The sequence below is a fragment of the Nelumbo nucifera genome, chromosome 3 (genome assembly GCF_055504915.1).
Source record: "Nelumbo nucifera cultivar China Antique chromosome 3, China Antique-T2T, whole genome shotgun sequence".
Classification (NCBI taxonomy): domain Eukaryota; kingdom Viridiplantae; phylum Streptophyta; class Magnoliopsida; order Proteales; family Nelumbonaceae; genus Nelumbo; species Nelumbo nucifera.
Window position 1 is genome coordinate 53,142,020 of NC_142651.1, and position 27,837 is coordinate 53,169,856.

At 39.1% G+C, this 27,837-nt stretch overlaps 1 protein-coding gene across 3 annotated transcripts; it reads left to right on the forward strand.

Annotated features, from left to right (window-relative positions):
• The first annotated feature begins 956 nt into the window (after nucleotides 1-956).
• Nucleotides 957-27,535, forward strand: LOC104600903 (uncharacterized protein At4g14342). 3 transcript variants are annotated; one of them, XM_010264061.3, is made up of 5 exons: nucleotides 957-1,095; nucleotides 1,354-1,412; nucleotides 11,270-11,355; nucleotides 11,464-11,587; nucleotides 27,209-27,535. In XM_010264061.3, exons 2-5 carry the CDS (start codon nucleotides 1,407-1,409, stop codon nucleotides 27,254-27,256), a joined length of 264 nt encoding a protein of 87 aa, XP_010262363.1. In that variant the 5' UTR covers nucleotides 957-1,095; nucleotides 1,354-1,406; the 3' UTR covers nucleotides 27,257-27,535. The 3 variants fall into 3 exon arrangements, with proteins under 3 accessions (XP_010262363.1, XP_010262364.1, XP_010262365.1); XM_010264062.3 differs by lacking the exon at nucleotides 957-1,095 and adding an exon at nucleotides 1,102-1,276; XM_010264063.2 differs by lacking the exons at nucleotides 957-1,095; nucleotides 1,354-1,412 and having other exon boundaries at nucleotides 11,264-11,355.
• The last annotated feature ends 302 nt before the right edge of the window (nucleotides 27,536-27,837 follow it).

Here is a 27,837-nt window from a genome sequence, read left to right on the forward strand (position 1 = left end):
GCCCGTGCGAGCTCGAGCCATGGGCCATGCCGAATCGACCCCCAAATTATCCTCAATGAGGGAGGCTCGACCTGGGATACCCTGTGGGCTAACACATCATGGCCCGCACTTTGTGCATGCCACATGCAGGTCATGCCATGCTAGCCTAGCACAACCCGATTTACACCTTTATTTGAACCCACCCAATACTGGGGACAAAGTAAGGAAATTCGAGGATTCCCCATCCTTGATGAAGAGTGGGGTTGCCTTGCCCCCGAACTTGCCCAACATTGAGGAGTGGTTTTCTTACCTTGAACCCGCTTAACACTGTGGATGAGGTGGGGATGGAGTAGAATGTTTTGACTACGGGGCAGGGATAGGGATGGAGTGCCCTGCTTTGAATCCACCCCATTGTCATTCCTATATAATTGTTAATTATTGGTGAAATTAATAAAAATTTTAGCTTTTGTAATTATTTTTATTTTTTTAAAAATTTAATCAAAATTTCATTTAAAAATAATAAAAAGTATTAAAATTACTACAAATTATTAATAAAAAAATATTTATTCATATTAAATTAGCAATAATTATTTTCTGTAAATTAACATTAAATGAAAAATACAATTATTAAAATTTTATATATTAATAATAATTTGAATACTTTTAGTTAAGTAACAATAGATTTTGATTATTAATTTAATATTAATTAATAATAAATATAATTATTAAATCTTTCAGATTTTCCCTCGGGTTTCCGCTTGTAAGCTTATTATAGCTGTCCGGGTGGGGCCAACCTCAAAAAGCCGGTACCTGAAACTTCATCGGGAGATGTTCCCAGTACACGGTGGGGATGTGCTGTGGGACGTCGTGGGGGGCGATTTGAACTCCTCGCAAGTGGGACGTCGTGGGGGGCGATGTGCTGTGGGACGTCGTGGACGTCGTGTGGGGTGCTGATTTGAACTCCTCGCAAGTGGGCACTCCACATCAACCCTGAGGCTTGAGCCCGCTGACCGTTTACGCTGCGCCTGCAAGGTGTGAAGGTGGTGTGTGCTAGTTCCGAGTTTCACCGACTCCGGAGCGAGGAAGCCATATTTAATCGATTCAATCTGACGCGAGGTACGCTCCTCTCACAATTTCTGTTGTTCCCCTTGGTCGTTGCTTACTGAAAACCTTACCTTTGTTCATCGCTGTTTCAGTTTCGTTAGCTGTGTAGAAAAAACCCTAGTTTCGGTTTTCTCTTTCCTTCACTAAGCTCGTCTGTTTCGTAAAATTTCTGCAATCTATAGTTGTCAGGCTGGTTTGTAACAACACAAACGCATCAATTGTTGTAAGGTAGCGTCCGGGAACGAAGCTTACATACTTTTGTTTTGGCAGGTTCAAGCAGACTATTGGGATTATCTGTTGGTGGTTTTCGACTATAAGTAAACATGCAGGTAAGTCCCTGATCTGTAATGAAGGTTTTATTTTCCTCATTTCGTGCAACCGCAGAACATATAGAGCTTTCCTTTTCCCGTTTACAGAAATTATGCACAAGTGTATGGAGTTAATGGCTTAATTCCTTTACCTGTTTGTACTAAAAATTAGATATTGAATTGGACTGTTCTCCCAATTATGAAAAAAGAGGTTCGATGAAACTGCCAGACTTTATCTCTGTTAATTAGCATTTCACATGGCTTATCAATCCATTCTGTGGTCCAAGTGTTGTGGTCTTGTGGGAGACCTAAAAGGTATGACAATAGAGGTTAATTTTAAAATATCTACTGCACTAAGATCTGAAGTGGCTTCAAAGAGAATCTTTTTAGAAGGTCCAAATACTTCCTACATGACCCGTATAGGTTTTAGATTTAGTGCCTGTGAAGTTTTTCCACATGCTCCAAGGAAACTTGCAATACAATGGTGTGATAAGTTAGTTCTTTATTGCTTAGGATCCTTTGAAACATCCAAATAAATTTTCATCCTTTCCTATTGAAATCTTTAGAGCCATCTGCCAAAGAATAATGCCAAGGGCTGAAATTCTTGACCTTTGGAATAAATAATATTTTACAAGCAACCGAGTGGTAATTTCTATCCATACACCAACCTTTTCCCAGGAGAATAATTCTCCATATCTTTCAAAGAAGCAGCAGTTTCCAACATCATAAAGTGCTCTTTTTTTCTACTTTGTTTAGCACTAACCGATTGGTAACCTCACTTTTTGTTAAAACTAATGGACATAATAGAATTGGAAACTGCCTTAGGAGATTTTGATAAGTATCTTGGATTCTCATTTGAAGATTTCCAAGACGAACCTGAAGTTTTTTTATCAGTAACATCAATTTTAGTTTATTAAAATGGAGTGAAAGCATCCAAAGATGAAGAAGATGCCAATACAAGGAAATAGCCAAAGGTTGACCACACTTTTACTTGAAGGAACAGAAAAGGAATTTGCACATTGCTGGGGCTTGCTTAGATGCCTTTTGGACCATCAACATGGTCCACAAGTGAACTTTCCAATCACCTGTGTGACACATCTGAAGAAGTATAGAGATAAAGGATCTCCTTTTAAAAAGATCCTTGGGTTCATAAAATGGTCCTATGAGCACCTATTGACAAGGACAGGTAAATTGGTATAGAAATGCAAGCCTGCATGCATCTTCTCCACTTAACCTAAAAGGATAAAACTCATATGATTCAATATGCAATCCAAAATTTTGAATTCGCATGGTCAGACTTCTCCTTATCGATCTTGCAAATCCACCTCAGAGTTTCTATTACTCTTTAGTATTTAGGACATCATCCTAGATTTGTCTCCCTTGAACAAAGTTGCTTGCTTGGAACCATCAAGTAATTGGTTTTATGTCTTCAGTGCTCTTATCCCTTTCTCTGCTTGGAACCAAGGTGGTGAACTTAGTGTAAGCATTTCTTTTATTTTTCTATGCCTTTTCTTCCTTTGGTTGGTAAGGAAGTGAAAACTTATGCAAAAACTTATTAGAAGAAAATAAGGAGAATAAAGTCTGAAAACTACAGATTCAAAGACAAAGTGTAACAGGGTACCAATCAAGTAAGAGGTAACATCATGGAAAGGAAAACAATGCCTATAAAGAGGAAACAAGAAATAATATTATCAAGGGAACAAAAACCATTATGTTGCTCACTTCTCTTGATTTCATCCTGACGAGGCTTACAAGTTTACAGACATAGGGATCTGGTGGAATGGTGTCTACTCTAGATACCTAGGGTTCTTGCTTCCCTTTATGACCACCTTGGCTTCACTCTCCACTTCAGTGTGTTCAAATCCCCAAAAAATAATGCATTTGCCAAAGCTGCTATGATGCTACAAAACAATAAAGAAGAAATCATCATAAAGAGGACTGGCATTGAGAAACTATGTGATACCTGTCCCTCACTTCATTAACTCAGCTCGTGGACATTACAAGTAGACAATGTTTTGAGATCAGAAATGATTAAGTTGCATGGTATTGGTATCCAACATTCAGAAGACCTTTATTGGATAAAGAATTGAAGCAACACATCCAACATTTAGCAAGTTAGGAGCTGAAAATGTTTATCCCTCTGCTCCAGATTCAAGATGGTGGAAAGACTGCAGCAGCAGTAATAGATGTTTCTATGTAAAGTCATATTATAATGCAATAGTTAGAAACAAGTTGGAGCATTATGATATTAAAGGCATTTGGAACAGTCCTATTTTTCCAAGGGTCAAGATTTGCTTGGTTGCTTGCTCTTGACAGCATATTTACAATTGATTACTTGAAGAGTAGGGGTTCCAGGATTACCAGCCTTTGCTTCCTGTATAAGAAGAGCAAGGTTCCAAATATTGATACACCCCGATATGCTGGATGGGGCATATTGGGTGTTTCAACCCCATAGATCCCCCCCTTTTATTTTTTCCCTGAAACCTGTTCAGAGGTGTCAGTCTAAGGCTTCTCTGCCCCCTGAAATAGGTCAAAATACTAAAGCTTCAAATTTTGGCGTATCAGTGACCCACCAATATGATATGATACATCAATTGATAAATGATGAAAATTTGAACCTTGAATAAGACTGAAAAAGATGTTAGACATCTTTTTTTTTCTCTTTCCTTTTGGTGGAATGGTAAAGAATATTGTCTAATCAAATTACAATATAAAAAATATCTTTTTTTTTTTAATTTATTTCTTGTAGGTTGTGGATTTCATTTTGTCACTTTTCTCCTTTTGGAAAACTAGTTTTCAAGCCTTTAAATCCTCATGATATATTTTCTACATGGCCATCTTTTGCAAAATCTTATCCTAGATTTGGTTTTGGTTTGTCCAGAATTTGATGACATGGAAGAATGTAGTTTGCATCAAATTTTTGGTGTACCCTTAATATTGTTGTTGAAGATATCTATTTTTCCTGTCTTTTTTTTTATCAGCAAGAAACTTTTTAATTAATAAAATAGAAAAGGTTACAATCAGTTACAAAAGTAATAGGTAGCAGAAAAGCATTAATCTAATCTGCACCCACATACAATCAGCTACAGTACTGCCCAATACAATGTAGATCTATTTGCCCCCTGTTTTGCTAGGGTATCCACCATCCCATTTGCACTCCGTTTGACCCAACCAAACTGAGAGTTGATCCTCCATGTAAGTATGTCAATTTCTTTGAAGATAAATTTGAGCTTCCAAGGTACTGATGTGATGTTTTTTGCCCAAGAAATGACCAGTAGTGAGTCTCCTTCTATTTCTAAGTCTGTTATTCCTATTTGCTGAGATACCATCTTTAGACCTTGAAGTAGGGTCAGTGTTTTAAAAGCGCAAGGGCCAATTTGTGCCTGAGGCGCAAGGCGAGGCGCGTGCCTTTTTAAGAAAGGCGCAAAATTACAAAAAAAGCTAAAAAATTAAAAAAAGTCAGAAAATTAAAAAATGCCAAAAATTAAAAAAATTGCAAAAAATATTAAACAATGTTAATAAAAAATATAAACTTAAATTTTAAAATAAATGTTTTAAAAAACCTATTATCTAAAATTAAAATACATAAACATAACATGTAAAGCCTATTCAAATGAAAATTTAAAAATAAAAGCAAACATATAAAGCATTTTCAAGCATGTAAAACTCACAATATCTTTTTCTCCTTAATTGCATTGCTTCAAGTAGCTAATGTGATGTAAAACATATTGCAATCTTGATTCTATGAGTCGCCTTTGTACCACGCCCCTCGAGGCAAGCCCTAACAAGTCTATGGTAGGCTCTGAAATTCTTATTTCTCACATAAAAAATAATGATAGTTATAAAATCATTATTTTTTATGTGAGAAATAAGAATTTCAGACCCTAACATAGACTTGTTTGGGTTTGCCTCGAGGGGCGTGGTTGGGGGTTCGGGGGCAGAGCCCACAGCTCAGCCGTTAGACTCAAAAAACAGCAAAAAAGCGCAAAAATTTAAAAAGGCGCATGCCTGGGCTGAGGTGCACCAGGCGTGCGCCTTTTGAAAGGGGTGCGCCTAGGACCTGGGTGAGACGCATACCCCAAAATGCGCCTAGGCGCACCTTTTAAATCACTGACTACAAGGCTACAAGGGATCAAATACAGCAAATCAAATAAAGACGATAAATGAAGCTAACAATATTTTAAGAAATTTAACCAAAGAATACAATCAGAAAAGAAAAGAGAACAGGAAAAGGCTAAATATTAAGATGATAAAAGATCTCACCAAGCTACTTATAACTTTTTGCTATATCTTACCCATTTACTATTGTAGAGCCCAATTTTGGATGCTTCCAATTGCATAATCCTGCTAGTTAGGGATTTGAATGAACTTGGACCCATCTTTTCTTGAATTATCTTTCAAGAATCTTGGCTTCCACTCTCTTCATTCTCTAATAGCTTTTTCGTTTGTTTGATCTGAAATATATTAAAACCTACCAGCTCCTTTCTTTCCATCTGTGTCTAGCTAATCTTTGTTACAGGTGATGATTATCAGTGATAATGGGCTCTCACTCTATCGTTGGAAGCCTCTCCAAGTGTTATTTCCTTAAAGATTATCTCTGTTGCTACTTGCTAGAGCCTAGAAGGCTACTCTGATGTCATTCTCTTATCTAACCCAGATCCCTTGTCAACTAAATAATGCTAAAATGAAGATTGGCAACAAAAATCCCTTCTTACCTTCAGTCGTAATGGTGATGGGAGCAACTGCTAGAGAGAACTTCGTTAAATGAAGAAGGATATCGGTGGTAGCCTGGGGTTCAATCCCAAGGAGAAAAAGGTCTCTTCAGTGCTCCAGCAATTATGTTTTTTTTTTTTTGGTTATGTAAGATGTTGAGGCTTTATGATTTGAGTGTTATCTCAACACTCTACCTTCTATTACATAATCTTTTTCCTCTTTTTTTTTGTTATAATTAAACAAAACAGAAAAGTGAGGTGGCTACAACTTAATGGGTTCTAAGGGCAAAAGGGTGACTCTATTGATAGGTCTTCCATCTCATTGTTGCAGTGTATGCTATACCTGTTTTGATTATTGTGTACCATAAGGTATGCAGCCCTGAAGAGAAGTCTGAATTTCACTCTTTCACCTCCGCTTCGATAAGACCCCCCCTTTCAACTAATGTTATGCATCTTTATTCTTCTTAATATAAAAGATTTTTATTAAAAATAAAGAAAAAATAAAATCCCCCCTTCCTCTTCATCCTCCTCCCCTTCCTCCTCCTAACCCCACTCCTCTTAAGGAGGCTTGTGCTCGGGAGGCTTACGCCTCTTGCATTCTAAACTACACCTCATGCCTCTAGGTAGTAGAACGCTTCGCATCACACCTCTGTGTTTTAAAACATTGGTTTGTACCTAGCAATGTACCTAAATATTCTTTGTTATAGTTGAATACCATTCCCTCTTAAGCAAAACTAAAGAAATCAAAAGGACCAATGGGTGTCAATGTGAAGCTCTTTTGGATTTGGCTATATTGTGATGGGTGCTAATTAGTTTGGATTTGGCTCCTTTCAATGTCAATCTCTTGGTGACAGTGGTAGAAAAGACAAATTCTAGTTAGGCAATTTGTCTTACTAGCTACTCTGTTTATAGGTCCTACCATGTTTGTAAGGTGAAATTTTGCAGGAGATAAGCAAAACTTGCTGTTTGCTCACATCATGTATGTCTATCAGTGGATTTGTGTTATTATTGTTTGGAATTTTGTTGCTATTATAAGCCAAACTTGCAGGATATTATTATCTGGCTAACATGAGAATACAGTAGAACTCTATAAACAAAAAACCCAGCTTTCCCAATTTCAAAAGAATATTTATCTTTTCTCGAAAAAAAATGCTCCTTCAGGAATTTTAACAACTATATCCCAAGGAGAAATAGATTCTTCTGTATCACTCCTGCAATCCCTTAGTCCCCTTATTTGAATTTGATCTCCTTCTTCTGTTCATAAAAAGGTTGCCGTTGGAATCCCCAAAATCCAGGAGCAAATCCCTGATAATCGTATCCATTCTATTAGTTGTTATAGTTGGGGGCTTAAAGCAAAGAACTGAAAACACTTCCATAAGGGATCAGTCTGTGCACCATGTGTTTATCCATAATCTGACCCATTGGTCATCACCTACTTTGTGTTTAATCCCTTTGGGAAAGTGGGCACAGGCCTTTTCAATGTCATACCACACCAAACAGCTATAAGTCTGTCTAAATTCTCTGGTCTCATTTGTTGGATCTAAGACTATTTATCTTATACTATATTCCTCCATGAACTTCCATTTTCCTCTGTAAACCTCCAAACCATTTCCTAAGAGGGAAGTGTTAATAGTTATTGAATCATGTTATGCTTTTTGTAAGCAAATCCTATTCCCGTTGACCATATCCATTTTAAGCTCCTCCTTCCATGCTTTTCACAAGCGATCCCTCATAGATTTTTCCAAAGTATCTGCTACCTTGGCCAGTATAGGAAATAAGGAAAGAAAATAAGTCATTAAACTTGAGATTACAGTGTCAGTTTGTAACAACTTAACCATGCCAGCCCTGAATAATTACTTGGTCTTCTCAGCCTTCAGTCTTTTATCAAATCTTTCAATGATCGGCTCTTATATAGACTTTGAGTTATGGCCTCCCAATAGCATAGTAAGATATTTAGAGGGGACCATATCCTAATTGCCTTGGTTCTTGTAAAAAATTATGGTATAATCAGCAACTTATACATGTGAGACAATGACCTTCTCTCTTTTCAATCCGAAATCCCTGAGTCAGCCAATTCTGTTAGCCTTATGGGGGTGATCAAATGCCCTACTAATGCTAATTAACAGAGGAACATGGAAAGAAAGTCACCTATTTCCCCAAATATTGCTGTATTCTGCTGGGAAGTCTTCTATGGGAAAATCAATACTTTGGAAAACTTACAGAAAAAGAGACCCTCTCTTTGTCTTTCCCCAAATTGGTGTTCCTTGTGTAAGGCCGAGAATGAGGACTGTTTCCATTTGTTGATCTCCTGTTCCTTTGCTACAACTATATGGAGTTGGAGCTTTTGTTTATTTGGAGGTAGGTGTGCTATGCCTTCTGATTTAAGCTCGTTATTCAACCCATCTGTTTTTGTTTGGCACACTAGAAGAATTTTCTTCTAGTGGAAATGTGTCAGGGCAGTCACTTTGTGGACTCTTTGGGGGGAAAGGAATGCAAGAATTTTCTTAGAGAATGAAAGAGGATTAGATGAAGTGAAGGACTGCATCCTAACAAGAGCAATCCATTGGCTGAAAACCGTGGATATTTTTGATGATTTCTCCTTTGACGACTTGAAGAGGAATTGGCTAGTAATAGCTAACACTTCAACAAAGAAGAATAGAATTCTCATTTATCAAAAAAAGAAGAATAGAATTCTCATTTATCAAAAAAAGAAGAATAGAATTCTCATTTATCAAAAAAAGAAGAATAGAATTCTGTCAGAATGGGTTCCGCCTTTGGAAGGTGTCATCAAGCTGAACTTTGATGGAAGCAGCCAAGGCAACCCCGGGCCTTCAGGTATAGGGGGTATCCTGAGAAATAATGACAGCAACATAATTTCTTTATTCTCAGGACCGGTGGGAGTGAGGGACTCCACAAGGGCAGAAATCCTTGCTGCAGTACAAGGAATTCAGATCGCTAACCAGCTTGGGGTGGAAGCATCTCCTAGTTGAAGGGGATTCTCAGGTGGTGACAAGGTGGCTTCTAAACCCGGATACCACCATTTGGGGCTACAAAGATCTCGTCAAAAAAGTAAAGTGGTTAACCAGCAATATGAGAGTTGAGGTAAAATGGGTTAGTAGGTCTGCTAATTCTATGGCTGATGCTTTAGCCAAACAGGGGGTTTCTAGGGAAGACCTTTTTTGTGCTTCTTTGTAAGTTGTTATGAATCTGGAAATCTGTACTTAACTAGCCTAGAGAGGTTGCAACTCGTGCCTTTCCTTGGGGACTTTGTACTATTGTCTATTGCTGATTAATAAAATTATTTCAATTATCCAAAAAAAAAAACTCTATTGGGTAGAAAGAATCCTTTCGAAGACCAATTAATTTGATGCCAATAGATGATACTCAATCTTTTTTTTTTTTTTTTGAGAAAAGGTAAAGTATATTTATATTGATCATTAATACCATTTTTTTTGAGAAAAGGTAAAGTAAATTTATATTGATCATTACATTAATACCATTTTTTTTTGGAGAAAAGGTAGAGTATATTTATATTGATCATTAATTTATCTTTTGTAGGGTACCCTCTAGATGTTAACACTCGTTAGCAATGAGAATTTGATCTAGAATCCATTTACCCTTAATAAAAGGCACCTTAAGCAGTAAAGATAAACATGTTAAGCCTATTGATTGCGATTATTGGAAAGAATCTATATATACTTCTAATCAAATTCAGGTGCAACTATTCCAATAAAAAACCAGGTGCAATTAAGGTGGCTTTGTCCTTTTTGGGGATAAGTGCAGTTAAGGTGCCTTCATAGTTTTGTTAATAACTTCGTCTTGATATTTTTAGGGTATCCAACCTAGTCAACCAAGATCATATCTCAAGAATCTTGGAAGAATCCTTAAGTGAATTTAATGGGATCTGGGGCTTTATCTATGTTCATTCTATGAATCATTTCCTGGAATTCATTCTCCTCAAAGGCCCTGACAGTTCAATTGGTTTTCTCCTGCAAGATAACTCATCATTAGGTGGAAAGCATATGGTGTAGTGGATAATCGGAAGATAGAACATTCAATTTGGAGAAATGTAGTCAACTCGTGCTCTGTGTGAGAATTAAAAAAAAGATCAATCTCTCATCGCTTGGTTTATTATGAGGGTGAAAGTATTGATTTACTTTGTGAGGCTGTTTGGTTGTTCTAGTCAATTTCCAAATAAGAGGTTTTAGCAACGGTGGATATATTTTCTCGATTTATCCCCTTTCATGGCATGCTAGAATTCATGCACGGAGTGCTTATACTGCATTTTCTGTGAGGAATAGTTGTCCTTGGAATGGAATCAGCAAAATTGCAAGGATATTCTTTCTTTGGTCCTGAACTTTAGTAGTTCATATTGTTCTCATCTATTGTATGTCTTTCTTAATGAAAGAAAAAAAAATTAGAGGATTCAAGTTCAAGCACCTATAGGATATCAACTTTTGAGTCCTCTAATATGCTACTACTACACCATGTAATTATGTATATAGGTTAGCTTCTTTTATCCTATGTTAATGAAAAATATAACCCAAATGCAGCGTAATTGAGCTAATAATGATTTGGCACATTAAAGCCTAAACTTTGTGGCACACTATCATTGATGCTGATGCATATTTGTCATTTGTTTGTTTGTTTGTTGATTGACTTGATTTTATGTTCCAGTGTAAATTTTACCTATTCTTTTGACAAGTTTAAGTTTTACTATTGGTAAAACTTTGTGACACACTCCGTCATCTACTTGTGGATGTGATATTGTTTTAATCCTTTGTTTGTGTTTTTGTCATCTTAAGTAACATAATTCTCCAGTGTAAATTTGGCAATGGTGGCTTTCATCTTCTGTACTATATAAAGTGGATACTTGCCTTGGTTTCAGTGCAGGTCATAAAAGTTAAATCTCAATACCATATATCATATATGGCTGATGGTTACTTGCAACATGTGTATATCACATGCTCTTACACTAGTTTTAATATGGATTTACTTTTTGTCAAATTTGAATGTACTGATTAGTTTGTTCTTACTTAGTACATTCTGAATTTCTTTGATTATACTTTTGGAGCTTACAATTTCATTGCTGCAGGATTTAGCTTGCTACTTTCTCCTTTTTCCCCCTTTTTTGTTTATTGATTGCTTATATTTATTTTGATGCAGGCCAGTGATAGGTTTAACATTAATTCCCAGCTAGAGCATCTCCAAGCTAAATATGTTGGAACTGGGCATGCTGACTTGAATAGATTGTAAGTTCATAATGCTGAAAACTTGTTTCTTTTGCTTCTCTTTTTTGGGAAATTTTTTAAGTCTGTTTCTTTTTATGATTCTTTTCTCTGTTATATTTTTGGTTATAGTGAGTGGGCAGTGAACATCCAACGTGACAGCTATGCATCATATATTGGTCATTATCCTATACTTGCTTATTTTGCAATTGCAGAAAATGAATCAATAGGAAGAGAACGCTACAATTTTATGCAGGTACCTGTTCTTATCATGAATAAAACAACTTGTTTATTTTCATTGCTAATCTGCTATTACTTCATGCTCATGCTTATTTATTAAGAGGTCATTTGATAACAGCTGAAGTGGCTGAACTGGAAAGCTTATTGCTATTGGCTGTGTTTGGTAAGAGTGCAAAAAGTGAATGCACTGATGTGAATGAAAATTTGTTCAGAAAGATGTAAACCTGTTTTGATTTTGCACACATAAATTTACAGTTTGTTATTTGGATGTGAGAGTGAAAGCACGAATCTCAAGGCTGGATCCAACCTATTTTACATTTACCAATTTTCAGTGGAAAGTTTTGGAAGCAACTTTGCTCTCATTTTGAATGAAAAAACAGTTGAAAAAACAAATTCACTTTCATTTTCAGTAAAAAAATATGTATTCTTATCTTACGAAACGCCTGCAAAACTGAACTGGAGAGCAAATTTGCTTTGGTTCTGCATTTGTGCTCTCACCAAACACAGCCATAGTGAACAAGTCTTGAAGGAGGTTATGGGCTCCTTAATGGCTGAAGCCTGAAGCTGAAGTTGGGTAGACTAATATACCTTTGAATATTTTATTACTTAATTATCTTATCCACTAAAAGGCAAAGCAATAATTCTTTCCGTTCAGCAACTTCATCCAATTATCGAACAGCCCCTAAGAGTTGTTCTATATGCATTTTATGATACATACATTCCTCACATGTCCATGGTATTCTACTATTTCTGCTGTTAATTTATTGATGACAGTTGGGAATTTTATTATTTTGAACAAAAAATAGTTATATTTAAAACAGATTGCTTGAATTTCCAGTTGGGCTAGCCATGGCTACACAAGCCCAAAATTCATTTACATTACTGTACTAAATTTCCCCAAAAGAACTCTGTTCTATCGACTCCTTAGCCATTGCATTAGACAAGCTGTTTGTTGATCTTAGCACCCATGGAACAGTAGTAGGCAATTCTCCAGAGAAACACTTGATTACCCTCAGGACATGTCAGTATTACCATGAATCCTGGTTGTTATTCCTTAACCAGATGACTACAACCTTTGAATCTACTTCCACCACTAGGTTTCTTAGTCTCAGTGATTTTCCCAGCCCTAATTTTTGTAGAACAGCTAGCAATTCAGCTCTTATGGAGTCTCCCACTCCTAAAGGTCCCAGGAAAAAATTGCTAAAATAGGTTCATGCCCTGTACTGCTGGTTCTTCTTGTTTTGGATGTGTGTGTGTACATGTGCATGTGCATTCCTGAACCTGCTGTATTTGCATTCAGATTCATGTCAGTATCTGTGGGTGGGGTTGATGGTTAGTTCCCCAAAACATTTGCTTTCTAGTTACCCCATAAGCAAGGTAGTTTGCTGATCTAGGAATCCACCTAAATTGGACTCCAATTTTTTTGATAAGTAAAAATAACTAATTTATTAAGGTTAGTCTCAAACTATCAAAGGATACAGCTCAAAGTTTCCCACAAAGAGGTGCGAGATGCTGCCTCAAAAGCAAAGCAGAATTGCAATTGAGCCAAAAATAATTGATCCCTATGCACCCCTTGCTTTGCTAGGTCTGCCAGCCCATTAGCTGATCTCCTCTCCCAATGACAGAGTGGTTATCAACATATCTCTGTGTTTCCACAAGCCCATTCTGTTATTGGCCCAAGAAACAATTATCCTCGAGTGCATTACCCATTCTGTTGTGACCCCAGATAGCTAGGACTAACATTGGGTAATGTTCTTTTTAGATGATGGAAAATGAGAAATGACCAAGACTTAAAGCTTAAAAAGAAAAATTTTGGGAATTGAGGATTCTGGAGATCTGTGGAGAATATTATCCCACAAAATTTGATGGAAACAGAGAAAAATATATGTCAAACTTAGAAGATGGTGATGAAATAGTGGAAAATCCAAAAAATTAGGAACTGAGATCACAAATACCAAATATTTTTGTCATTACCTTAGTATGGAAATACCTGAAACTCCAATTTTGAAACCTTGTAGAAAAGAAATCAGAATTTAAAACCTTGACATGACACTTTCCCTTCATGGTTGCTATTTTCTTGGTGCTGAGATGGTGTGATTCCAGAATAGAGAGAGGAGAAGAAGGAGAAGGGAGAAGAGAGACAGAATTGAAAGAGGCAAAAAGTCGATTGGCGGCGCCAGTTTATTTAGTATATATACTAGGGCGACCATAAAAAAAAAAGGAAAAGATAAAATTACAAAGGTGCCCTTACGACACTAAACTTAAAATAAACTAAGTTATTTCAACACTCCCCCTCAAGTTGGGACGTAGATATCAATCATGCCCAACTTGTCACATAAATCATCGTGCCGCGAGTGATGTAAGCCTTTTGTAAATATATCTGCCAATTGCGCTTTGGAACTCACATATGGGGTGCACACTTCCCCATTAACAATTTTCTCTCTAATGAAGTGTTTGTCAACCTCTATATGCTTAGTTCTATCATGAAGAACTGGGTTGGCTGTAATATTAATGGCAACCTTGTTATCACAATACAAGGACATAGGGCCATCAACAGGAAAACCTAGTTCGTTCAACAAATTCTTTATCCACATGCCTTCAGCCACCCCATGGGACATTGCTCTATATTCAGTTTCAGAACTAGACCTAGCCACCACATTTTGTTTTTTGCTTCTCCTTGTGACTAGGTTTCCTCCCACAAAGGAACAATACCCACTAGTAGACTTTTTGTCATCAACTGGTCCAGGCCAATCAACATCTGTATATACTTCAATCTTCAAATGACCATTCTTTTGGTGTAACAAACCAGCTCTAGGAAACCTCTTTAGGTATCTGAGTATTCTTTCTGTTGCCTCTAAGTGTGTGATCTTAGGAGCATGCATAAACTGACTAAGAACACCTACTGCATAAGCAATGTCTGGCCTGGTCATGGACAAATATAGGAGCCTTCCCACAAGCCTCTGGAATTGTTTTACATCTTTGACAACTTCACCACAACAGACACCCAGTCTGTGATTTGGATAAATGGGAGAATTGGCTGGATTAACCCCTAGTTTTCTTGTATCCTGTAACAGATCTAGGATGTATTTCTTCTAAGAAATGAAGATCCCTTTTTGAGAGTGGGCCACTTCAATTCCAAGGAAATATGAAAGGGGATCTAGATCCTTCACCTCAAATTGAGTGGCTAAAAAATCTTTTAGTCTCTGAATTTCAGCCTTCCAGTCACCTGTGATCACTATGTCATCAACATACACTATCAAGGCTGCAATTTTTCCTTCCTCTCTTTTCACAAATAGAGTATGGTCAGTCTGACATTGTTTGCAGCCAATCTGTTGTATAGCCAGATGAAACTTGTTGAACCAGGCTCTCGGTGATTGCTTTGGACCATACAAAGACTTCTTTAGTCTGCACACTTTCTGCTCTTTGCCTAGGGCACTAAAGCCAGGAGGTTGAACCATGTATACCTCTTCCTCAAGGCCTCCATTCAAAAAGGCGTTTTTAATGTCTAGCTGGTGAAGATCCCAATCAAGATTTGCCACAAGGGAGAAAATGACTCTAATGGAGTTCATCTTGGCTATTGGGGCAAATGTCTCTGCATAATTTACACCATATACCTGGATAAACCCTTTTGTCACCAACCTAGCCTTGTACCTTTCTATTGTGCCATCAGCCTTGTGTTTCACTGTGAACACCCACTTGCACCCTACCGGTTCCTTACCCTCAGGAAGATCCACTAATTCCCACGTACAATTTTATGTAGGGCATTTATCTCTTATTTCACTACATTTGTCCATTCAGGTACTAAGAGAGCTTCTGCCACATTTTTTGGGATAAGGACACTGTCAATGGAAGAAATGAAAGCACGAAAGGAGGGTAAGATGTTCTCATAGGTAACAAAATGGGTAATAGGATACTTGGTGGTACAAGACCTAACTCCCTTCCTTTTTGCAATAGGAATGTCAAGGTCATCACCAAATGGAATTTCTATGGCAAGTTGCTTCACAGCTCTCGAATTTAGCTGGCCCTTGTGACGACGAAAAACACGGAATGGAGGAGGGTCAGGCAAAGGAGGAAGACTTGAACCTAAACCTGAACTGATTTTTCCTCCACCTTACTCTCCCCTTGAGGAGAAATTGGGGAAAAAGGATCACCTTCAAAGAAAGACACATCCATAGAGACATAGTACTTCTTGGAAATGGGGTCAAAACATCGATAGCCCTTTTGGGAAGAAGGATAACCCAAGAAGACACAAGGAATGGTACGAGGATCAAGTTTTCCACAAGTAAGAGAAAGGTCCTGAATGAAATGACAACGAAACACACAGATAGGAATAAAGAAGAGTGGAGCCTTGGGAAAAAGAAGCTGATGGGGGGCCTTGTACCCTAACAAGCGAGATGGCATACGGTCGATGAGATAGGCATCACATAACACAACATCCAACCAGAAACGTTTAGGAACATTCATGTGTTGGGGGTTCTTTCTTTCAACACCACCATTTTGTTGGGGGTTCTAGCGCAAGAGCTACGGTGTATAGATCCGCATGAAGCAAAGAACTCCGTGAGATCACTATGGAAATATTCTTTGGTATTGTCTGATTGGAAAATTTGGATTTCCGTTTGAAATTGAGTGAATATCAAGCGTTGGAAATCTTTAATGATTTTTGGTACTTCGTCTCTGGACCGCATAGGGCACACCCATGTATATCGAGAGTAGTCATCAATAAGTGTAAAGAAATATCTATAGTCAGAATAGGTTGTTAAAGTAATAGTGCCCCAAACATTAGAATACACAATGTGGAAAGGAAAATCAGATTTATTATTTCTTGAAGTAAAGTGATTTCTATAATGTTTGCTCAACTGACAAGTTTGACATGTGAAATCCGACACTGACACTGATTTAAATAAATACGATAACAAAACTTTCAATGACTCAAAAGATAAATGACCCAAACAACTGTGCCATAAAAGGACTTGACTCTTATTAGACAAACTCTTAGACTCGATAGCTGCAAGACAAGCTTTATTCTCAAGCATGTAAAGACCACCTACCATATGACCTTTACCAATCATCTTTCCCGAGGCCAAATCCTGTATCATACAAAAGGAAGGAAAAAAAGGTTACTGGGCAGTTCAACGAATTTGTTATACTACTAACAGAGAACAAATTTATGGGCAGTTTAGGAACATGTAGAACATCAAAGAGGGTGAGTCCAAGAGGAAGGGAGATGGTTCATTGACCAGCTATGGTGGAGAAAGAACCATCAGCAAGTCTCACCTTGTCCCGACCAGATAATAGATGATAAGATTAAAAACAATTGAACTTACTCGTCATATGGTTCGAGGCTCCAGAATCTATTATCCAAGGGGAGTCTGAGGGATGAGAGGACACATGGAAAGCTGTGGCAGAATTGCCGTTACTTGATGTAGATGCAAAGGAAGTCGAGGGTGGAGAAGTAGAATCCATCTGGCGAATTGCCCTCCCATACAACCTTAAATGGTCACGGAAAGAATTAATGATATCTTCCCTCGGATCAGTCCCAGAAGGACTCATAGTGGTGGTAGATGATTGGGGCTCTTGAGAAGCTAAATGTGTTGCATTCAACTTTATCTGACCTTGCTGTCTTGGCTTCTTATTCTGATCCAGCTTTTTACTCATTTCCTGAGCCCACTTTGGCTTCCCGTGAAGCTCCCAACATGTCTCTCGAGTATGCCTCGACTTTTGATAGTGTGCACACCATAATTTATCTGTCATCACCTTTCTTCTGGAAGTCACCCTTCTTGAGAAGGAATTTCCACCACCTGTAGCAACACTCCCTTTAGCTGCTAAAGCCACATTCTCTCCCTCAGGATTATTCATCACATTTTGTCTGCTCTCTTCTGACTACACTAAAGCATATACTTCTTGTACGGATGTGAGGTCTTTACCCCCCGATATCTGAACCCTGATAGATTCATATATGGGATTCAGCCCTAAGGGAAAGGCAAAGACTCGTTGCTGTGAAACCAAAGACTTGTATGCTTTGGCATCTGCATCACACTTCCAGTCTATATTCTGATAGTGATTGAGTTCCTTCCAAACAAAAGTCAGGTCTGAATAGTAGACGGAGAGACTCCTCTCCCCCTGTTTACAAGTTGAGGAGGCAGCCTGCAAATGATATATTTTAGCATAATGTTGTTCGGAGTATGTAGACTGTGTCTGCTCCCATATCTCCTGAGCTGTTTCTGCCCACATGAAGGTCTTATCTCACTTGTGGCAGCATAGACAACAACAGCCATGACATCACCATTCTGTTTTCCTGGTCCCACCTATCATGTTCCATGCCACTAAACTGGGGTTCTTTAATTCTGCCATTGATATACCCTGTTTTTCCCCTTGCAGTTATGTAAAGATTGATTCCCCTTGACCATTCTAAGTAATTAAGGCCATCAAAGGGAATCACTGCCATGGGAAAACTCATGTCAAAACCTCCACTCATCCTACTCTGACTAGAGGTAACACCAAACATACCAGAATCTTCTAAAGACATAGAAGCTAAATCTGATTAGTCACAAACCAGCTAGAGAACAAGTTTTCAGTTCAGTTTAGATCCACATTACAGTAAAAAAACAGGTTGCAGCAATCTGATCAAGTTTTCAGTTCAGCTACACTTCTGGACACAAAGAGAACTTGTTCTCACACAAGGAAATCACAGCTGGTCCCACACCATTACTATTCTCAGATTTCGGCCCTACTGAACCCTTTCAGACTGATCACACACCATTTCAGATGTGTAAGGAATATCAAAGAACAGATCTGACCATTCCCTCCAGCAACAAAACAGCTTTCACACGGTAACTTAGGTTCAATATGAATAGAAGAAGGAAATAAACTGCTGTCACAGCAGTTACAGATCTGTAGTCTTGAAGTATATAACACCTTTTGGGGCATAACAAAGATCACTCGATCCACGTAAAATGAGAGAAAACACTCTCACACCAGCCGCAGGTCATTAGACCCACATAATCCACACATCTAGGTACAAAAAAAAGGATCAGTTCAATCCACAAACTGAGGATGGAAAAACTAAAAAAAAACTCACAGCATTCGATTTTTTTTTTGATAGTTTCTGGGCTCACGACCAAGAAAGAGGAACAGTCTTGCAGTGAGCTTCCTCACATGTCCACCAGAGATCTTGTTCTTTGGTTCCATCACCAATAGACAAAAAAGGAAAGAAGTGTCACCTTGGTCCTAAGATTGGATCTGCCGCTTTGATACCATGTTTTCTTGGTGCTGAGATGGTGTGATTCCAGAACAGAGAGAAGAGAAGGAGAAGGGAGAAGAGAGAAAAGAGAAGAGAGACAGAATTGAAAGAGGCAAAAAGTCAACTGGCGGCACCAATTTATATAGTATATATACTAGGGTGACCATACAGAAAAAAGAAAAGCTAAAGTTACAAAGGTGCCCTTGCGGCACTAAACTTAAAATAAACTAAGTTATTTCAACAGTTGCTTCACTTCATTTCAATGTTTTATAAACCAACTTGGACATTATTCTGGAAAGCAAGTACTTCCACAAATAAGGCTTGATAACACTCACATTAGATGTTCGTATAGGTTCAGATCAGAAGAAAGAGAAGGAAAAGAGAGAGAAAAGGAGAAGAAAGAGAAGAAAAAGGAGAAAAGTCACAGCAGAACCCGAGAGAAAAATCAAAACCCTCTAGTCGGCCCTTCTTTTATTTATACTCTTCTAAGATATACAAGGATTACTCTCACTTAAGTGAGAGCCACATCAGCTCAACAGTACATATATAACTAAACATAAAAGGACTGTACTACCCTTATACAACTGACCCTAACACTCCCCCTCAAGCTGGTGAGTATATGTCATATAGTCTCAGCTTGTTACATATGTAATCCACTCTTCCTCGATTCAACCCTTTGGTAAACAGATCTGCCCATTGATTTCCTGTGTTCACATATGTTGTACTTATCACTCCACTAAGCACCTTCTCACGTACAAAGTGGCAATCCACTTCTATGTGCTTCGTCCTTTTGTGAAACACTAGATTAGAGGAGATATGAACTGCAACTTGGTTATCATAGTATAGCTTCATAGGAGTGTCAATCAAGTATCCCATCTCCTCTAGTAGATGCTTCAACCACACCAGTTCACATGTTGTGTGAGCCATAACTCTATATTCAGCTTCTGCACTGCTTCTTGCTACCACTGTCTGCTTCTTACTTTTCCATGTCACTAAGTTCCCACCAAGAAAAGTGCAATACCCTGTAGTGGACCTTCTGTCAGATATGGACCCGACCCAATCAGCATCCGTGTATCCCTCTATTTCAAGACTTCCTCCACTCTTATACAACAAACCACAACCTGGAGCACCCTTCAAATATCTCACAATCCTTAAGACTGCCTCCTAGTGTGGGATTCTAGGATTCTACATAAATTGACTCACTACACTGACCGCAAATGAGATATCAGGTTGAGTGATGGTTAGGTAATTAAACTTACCCACCAGCCTTCTGTACCTTTTCGGATCCTCAAGTTCCTCGCCTGTATCACTACCCAATCTAGCATTCAGTTCCATAGGTGTTTCAGCTGGTTTGACACCCAACAACCCTGTTTCTTCTAGCAAATCAATAACATATTTCCTCTGGCACAAATTAATACCATTCTTGGACCTTGCAACCTCTATCTCTAGGAAGTATCTTAATTTGCCAAGATCCTTTCTCTGGAAGTGATCATGCAAGTAAGTCTTCAACCTGTCAATTCCTGGTCTGTCACTGCTTGTGATAACAATGTCATCTACATATACTACCAAGAGAATCTTCCCAGCATTTGATTCATAGCTGAATATGGAATGGTCAACCTGACATTGTTTCATTCCAAGCTTCTTCACCACTTCACTAAATCTCCCAAACCATGCACGGCGAGATTGTTTAAGTCCATAAATAGCCTTCTTAAGTCTATAGACCTTCTCACCCTCTCCCTGAGCAACAAACCCTGGTGGTTGCTCCATGTACACTTCCTCAAGAAGATCACCATGTAAAAAAGCATTCTTGATGTCAAGCTGAAACAAGGGCCAATCAAACATAGCAGCAAGAGAAATCAGAACACGAACTGACCCAATTTTGGCAACCGGAGAGAAGGTGTCAGTGTAATAAATACTGTACTGCTGTGAATAACCTTTGGCAACTAATCGAGCTTTCAACTATTCAACACTTCCATCAGGTAAGTATTTAACCGTGTACACCCACTTACAACCAACCACATGCTTACCAGGAGGAGCCGATGCCTGACGATGTGTATACACTTGTCGGATAGGTGGTCCTCTCTCAGGTAGCTGCACTGGAGGCGAAGACTGGGTCACGATCGGAACAAGAGGAATGGGATCCTCAACAAGAACTGGAAGAGGGGGTGATGGCAACAGAGGAGAAGGAAGTATCCGACTTGGAGAGGAAAGGAACAGACTAAAAAATGTAACATCAGAACACACAAAAGAACGCCGAGAACGAGGGTTATAACACTTATACCCTTTTTGAGTCCTGGAATAGCCAAGAAAGACACACTTAGTGAATCTAGCATCTAACTTGTCCATTCCAGGCCCAAGATTATGAACGAAAGACACGCATCCAAAAACTCTGGGAGTAAGGGTTAAAGGAGATAACGTGGGAAACATAACAGAGAAAGGAGACTGACCTTCAAGGATAGGCAAGGACATGTGGTTAATAAGAAAGCAAGATATAAGTATAACATTACTCCAAAAGGGTTTGGGGACATTCATCTGATGTAAGAGGGACCGGGTAGTTTCCAAAAGGTGACGGTTCTTTCTTTCAACCACCCCATTTTGTTGAGGAGTGTAGGTACATGAGGTTTGATGGATAATGCCATGTTGTTCCAAATATTCTTGAAAATGTGTGTAAAAATACTCGCGGCCATTATCAGAACGAAGAATTTTAATATGTACACCAAATTGATTGCGAATTTCAGCATAAAATTTCTGGAAGATAGAGAACAATTCACTATTTTCTTTCATAAGGTAAAGCCATGTCATCCTTGAATAATCATCAACAAAAATTACAAAGTACTTGTAACCATTATAAGACACTACTCTGTTTGGACCCCAGATGTCCGAATGAACTAAAGAAAAAGGACTCAATGTACGACTATCAACTCTAGGACTAAAGGAGACACAATGGTGTTTCCCAAACTAACACGACTCACAATTTAAATTAGAAAGACGACGCAATGACGGAACAAGTAACTGAAGAGCTCTAAGAGACGTATGACCAAGTCTGCAATGCCACTGATGAGGGGAGAGAGATGACTGAAGAGCTATTGCCGAACCACCTCCATCAAGATAATACAGTCCGCTAGTTTCATGCCCTCCACCAATATTCATCCCCGTCTTGAGATCCTGAAACACACAAGAGGAAGGGTAAAAAGTTATTGAGCAATTAAGAGACCGAGTCAATTTACTAACAGACATCAGATTAAAGGGAAACTTGGGAACATATAAAACTGAGGAGAGGGATAATGAGTCGGTTTCAACATTACCAACACCACATATGGCTGATGTAGAGCCATTGGCAAGAGTAACAGATTGGGGAGTGGAGGACGGAGAAATGGATGAAAATACACCTGGAGTTCCAGTCATATGATCGGAAGCTCCAGAATCTATAATCCAATGGGAAGATGTGGATGCTAGACAAGTCGTACCTTGTGTGTGCAAGGGTAGCTGTGTTCTGTTGGGATGTACCCTGAATGAACCGCTCATACTCATCCCGTGAAACACTCGCCATCTCCTTTCTGGAAGCATTTGTAGATGTAGTGGGGATCTGATCAGTGACTTGAGATTCTTATCTTGAGTTGCCACCATTTACAATTGCATGATTCGCCCCGGTTGAAGGTGGGCCATGGAGATCGTAGCAAAAGTTGATAGTATGTCCCTCCATACCACAATGAGTACACCTTCTCTGAGTATTACCATGTCCCCTATCACGGGCTCCCCCTGAGTCTTGTCCTCCAACACGACCACCACCACGATTATACATTCCACCACCACCACGACCATACATGGGTCCACCACCACTACCACGACCATGCTGACCTCCTCTACCACCACGACCTCCCCCTCTCGTAATTGCAAATGCAAACCTATTTGACATAGTGGAAGTCTTTGTGGATCCAGTTGAAATCCTTCGAAGACAAGCAAACACTTCCTCAAGAGAGGGGAGAGCATATCCACCTAATATTTGTGCCCTTACGGGTTCATACTCAGATTTCAGCCCTACTAAAAATCTGGTCACATCCAACTGCTCTCTCTATTGCTGAATTTTGACATCAGGTGCAAGAGGATGATAAACATTCAACTCATTTTGTAAATTTCTCATACTGGCATAATAGTCCTCAAGACTCTGATTCCCTTGTTGCAGATTGAAGTACTCTTGGTACAGTTGGTAAACCCTAGTAGTGTTATCTTGTCCAGAATATAGTTTTCTTGCATGATCCCAGACTTCCTTGGTTGTATCTAAAAACATGAAGTTCATACTAATTTTGGACTCCATGCTGTTCCATAGCCAAGTCATAATTTGAGCATCCTCCTGCTCCCATTCATCATATCCCAGAGAATCAATTGAGGGTTTATCTTCCCTCACATGTTTCACTTTCTTTTTGGCTTTCAGGAAAACTTCAACAGACTTAGCTCAAGGGACATAATTCTCACCATTCAGTTTTATAGAGGTCATTTGCACATTCAGATTATCAGAAGGCACCATCACACTTGATTTGCATTCACTGTTGTCTCCCATAACTGCACAAAAAAACAGTGGGAAGTTGTACCACTAAATTGTTACCCTACTGCCCTAATAAATCACTACACTCCACACGAATGACTGAACACCACTAGGGTTCCTAGTACCAGGTTTCAACAGCAACACTCACAACTCTTCACCACTGTTTCAACAACAATATTCACAACTGTTCACCACTTTTAGCAACAGCACTACTGTTGCCGTTTACTGTCAGCACTAGAAACCCTCACAACACACCTCACGAATAATATTTTCAGTTTTGCAACATATAAAAGAAATTTGCTACATACCACAACTTAGTTCGAAGATCATGTGCCTGTCGAGTAGAGGGTACCAAGTCTGCACTGTCACTATCACAAAACCAGCCCTCTTCGAATTGTGAGTAGAGGGTTTTCTACCAACCACACAAAACCACAATGACTGCACTCATTGGAGGCATGGAAACCCCCAAAAGGAGAAAACGACCAGTCCTTTTCTTTCTTTCTGGAAAACTCTCTAAATATCAACGAGAATTCTGCAAAACCCTAGAGAGAAATGCACAGAACAGAGAGAAAAGGAGACAACTGATATGAACTGATTATTGTGGCTCTAATACCATGATAACACTCAGATTAGATGTTTGTATAGGTTCAGATCAGAAGAAAGAGAAGGAAAAGAGAGAGGAGGAGGTTTGAAGAAAAAGGAGAAAAGTCAGCCGAACTAGAGAGAAAAATCAAAACCCTCTAGTCGGCCCTTCTTTTATTTATACTCTTCTAAGATATACAAGGATTACCATTGTGCCCTCACTTAAGTGAGCCACATCAGCTGAGCAGTACATATATAACTAAACATAAAAGGACTGTACTACCCTTGTACAGCCGACTCTAACAAGGCTATCACTTTTACTTGTTAGTCTCAGCTAGAAGAAACTTCAGTGTCATTTGGCAAGTCTTTTTAGGAAGATCTTCCGACAGCCTGGATGGCCAAAAGACATACTGAGCTTTTAAGCTCGTCTTTAAAGATCAAGATCGTTTGGTAAGTATCCTGGTCTACTGTGGTCTACCAGGCTGTCAAAACAAAGATTTTAGGCATGGAAAGATGAGAAGCTTCCTGATTTTCAGCCATTTCAGGCTTCTATGAGCTTTCTGGGATGTAGGTCTTTTTGGCTTCTCGTCTTTTGTTGCCAAATGGTAAAAAAGATCATGTTTTGGTCTAGCAGTCTTTGAAAAGCCCAAAAGATCTTCTGAAAAGACTTGCTAAATAGGCCCATTAAGCTTAATATTAATGGTTTCTGTATAGAATCTAGGGTTGACAGGGATAGGCGGTGTATTAAAGATGGAGAAGGCCAAATAATTGCTCTATGTTCAGGCCTGGTTGACAAAAGATGTGAAAGCGAAATGGGTCAATTTGGAATGGAGTTCAAAAGAAGAAGTGCAAGTGAGAAAGTTAAATGCAGGTTTCTTTCTCTTCATCTTTCGTAGCAAGGAGGCGGACAAAATTCTGAGTAGAGAATCATTAAAGCTCAGGTTGGTTAGATGGAATCCACTAGTGGGGGCAATTAGAGAAGTGGGTAGCAAGAGTCTTGTCTTCTCGTGCTGTCGGAAATGCCTGTGGCTGCTTTAGAAGAGTGGACGCCCAAAGCAGCAAGAATTTTGGTCGAAGTAGAGAACATACATCTTATACCCCTGAGTTTGGCGTTAAACTTTGCTGGAGAGTGGTACGATTTGAGGTTGGTTATTGAAGGCTGCATCCCATTTCGTTGGATTCAGGAGGATTCAATGGTCTTGCCTGACCGAATCCAGGAGATAGATTACCCTGCAAATCTGAGAACGCAAGTCGGGAGGAGAAAGACGATGGAAAGCAAAAGGTCGGGGAGTCGGAAGGACAAGAGAAAGAGAGAGGGGAGACACGGGAAAAACCGGGGGGGGGTGGGATAAAAGGTAGTTTCACAGCTGGGAACTGAAGGGTCTTGTTTTGCAAAGGAAGATGTGGGGGGAGTCTTTAAACAGGGGGTTGTTTTCGAGAAAGCTTTTAGTTCACCGAGAAAGGACCTGGAGGAGATGCACTCTCCACGTATAGTTTTCTCGGAGAAGGGACACTTGAGGTTGATGGGTCTGGACCATAAGGAGGAGATTGTTTCAAAAAGGGGGCAGGGGCGATTAGAAGGGGAATGGAACCGTCACCAGTTGAGGACAAGGAGCAAGATGTGAAAAGAGTCTACCGCTTAAACAGGTTAGCGGTGAACAAGAGGGGTAAAGTCGGAAGAACATTCTCTTCTTTGAAGAAGATAGTTTACCTGAGTTCCAGGAAACAAGTCTGCAGAGGGGATAAGGAAGAAGATTGGATTTGGGTGGTGACCAAATACGAGAATGGAAGAAAGGTCGAGATCCTGGGAGGAGAGAGAGACAAAAGGACGGTGATATGCTTGACAATGGAAGGAGATTTGCTAAGAATTGACATAGAAGAGAAGATTGCGGATGGAGAGAGAAATAAAGAAGCAGAAGCCCAGAAATTCGAAAAAGATAATTCCAACAAGCTGAAAGAAGGGGATTCCAACTCTAACTCAAAGACAGAAAGCAATAAGGATGGATTCTCTCAAGAAGCCAGTGAAGAAGAGTTGGGGTCTTGGGGGAGGTTGTATGTTCAAGGACGAAAGAGAGCTCTGGGCAGCCAAGTTTTAAGCTCTACAGAGAATATAGCAGAGGCAACAGAAGGAAGAAAAGAAAGAATATTTGTACGATATGATCCAAGCAACCTGGTGGCTTTGCACAGACGTGAGGAGGTGAGTCAGTCTGGCTCGTAGAGCATTCTAGCGCTTGAAACTCCAAACAACAGGGAGGGCAAAGAAGAAAAAAGATTAGAAGAAGAGATAGGAGAGAAAATAACAGAAAAAGGAAGACTTCGAGTGGAGGAGGGAGGGGGCGGAGCACAAAATAGGATTTCCAAGAGAAAAAGAAGGCCTGTAGGCACTACTCAGAGTTCAGAAGAAGAGAAACAAGGGGAAGAAGTTCAGAGACTGGGGATAGGGACAGAGAGAGAGATAGAGCAGAACAGACACAAAAGGATCAAGAAATCAAGGAAATAGTTCAAAATGGGAAAGCAAATATTAATAAACTGGTGGAGAGGGAGGTGGAGGTTGGGAAGTCTCTCGGCCTAGTTTTTTGGGGAGGGGAAGGTTTCACAAAAATAACATTTGAGAAGTTTGAAAAGAAGAAAAGAGAAGAGAAAAAGAAGAGGGAAGAATACTTAGAAAAAGGAAAGGGGTGGGACGAGGAAGGAGGAGAAGAGGAGGGGATGGACGAGATTGAGTGAATTGGGGGGCAGGGGAAGACGGAATGGGGGAGGGAAGATAAGGATTCTTAGTTGATCTGTAAGGGGTATAAGGAATGGAAGGAGAGGACGTTAGTGAGGAATTGTCTCGAAGTACCAAACCAGAGGTGGTTCTTCTCCAAGAAATTATTTCTTGTAATCTCTGTTTTGAAGTTGGTTTGTCAACTAGACAACCAGCATTTTGAGATGTACTGTGTTTTCCAGTTTAATGAAATTTCCTTTTATCCTTCAAAAATAAAAAAGATGTGAAAACGAGAGTGAAATGGGTTAAAAGGACTGCTAATACTATGGCTGATACATCAGGTTTAGTTTGAAAAGAGTACAAGTACAAATATGTACAGTACAAATACATACAAAATGTAAGGTTTTGCACTCTACATGTTTGTATTTGTACTCCTTCCAAACTGAGCCAACAAATTCTTGGTCTGTTTGATATGTGGATGTTTGTCTATATATGGATGTTATCCTAGCTTAATGTGAACCAGATTCAAGAAACATATAATGCTTTTGGTTTTATCTTTGTGCAGAAAATGCTATTGCCTTGTGGTCTTCCCCCCGAAAGAGAAGAAGATTGAGTAGTGGCTGCATCTTGAAATTAGGCATCTAGTAGATTTTGATTTCTTTCTAGTAGGGAACTTTCTTTTTTTTTTTTAATATGTAAGATATTTTTCTTGTCCTCAGTACAGTTGCTTTGAGGAGCAGCAGATAGGGAATTGGTGAAGTTCAGCCTCTGGGGTTTCTGTTAAACTGTATCAGGATTAGCTGATATTGCAAACTTTACTGAACCTTGAGTAGTTGACATTGGTAATTTTTACTGAATCTGAATTTATTGAGGCGATGAAGTTAATAGTAGTTGATTAATTCCATGAAATTTAATAAAGGGCGATATCTGCCTTTGCAAAAAAAAAAAAAAAAAAAGTAAAGGGCAATCTCTGTGGTACAGACTACATAGAGTGCTGTGGTGCAGAGAGTAGGTTTGGTGGGTGGATCGACATTGGGACTATATTGAGTGATGAACCAGTAGTTCAGTTGGTCGCTCGGCATCCCTTTATTTGTGGAGAATGCTGCTGGTATAGGCAGGCGCCTTGCGCTTTCTTTTCTTTCAAGCGAAATACAGCCTTAGTGTTGTCAGTGAGCCACTGCATGTGTTTCAAGA

Bases quoted from the DNA above. Each gene is read 5' to 3' on its own strand.
- LOC104600903 (XM_010264061.3), top strand. The intron at 11,356-11,463 runs GTAAGTTCATAA...TTTTGGTTATAG, and splicing joins CATGCTGACTTGAATAGATT to TGAGTGGGCAGTGAACATCC. The intron at 11,588-27,208 runs GTACCTGTTCTT...ATCTTTGTGCAG, and splicing joins AACGCTACAATTTTATGCAG to AAAATGCTATTGCCTTGTGG.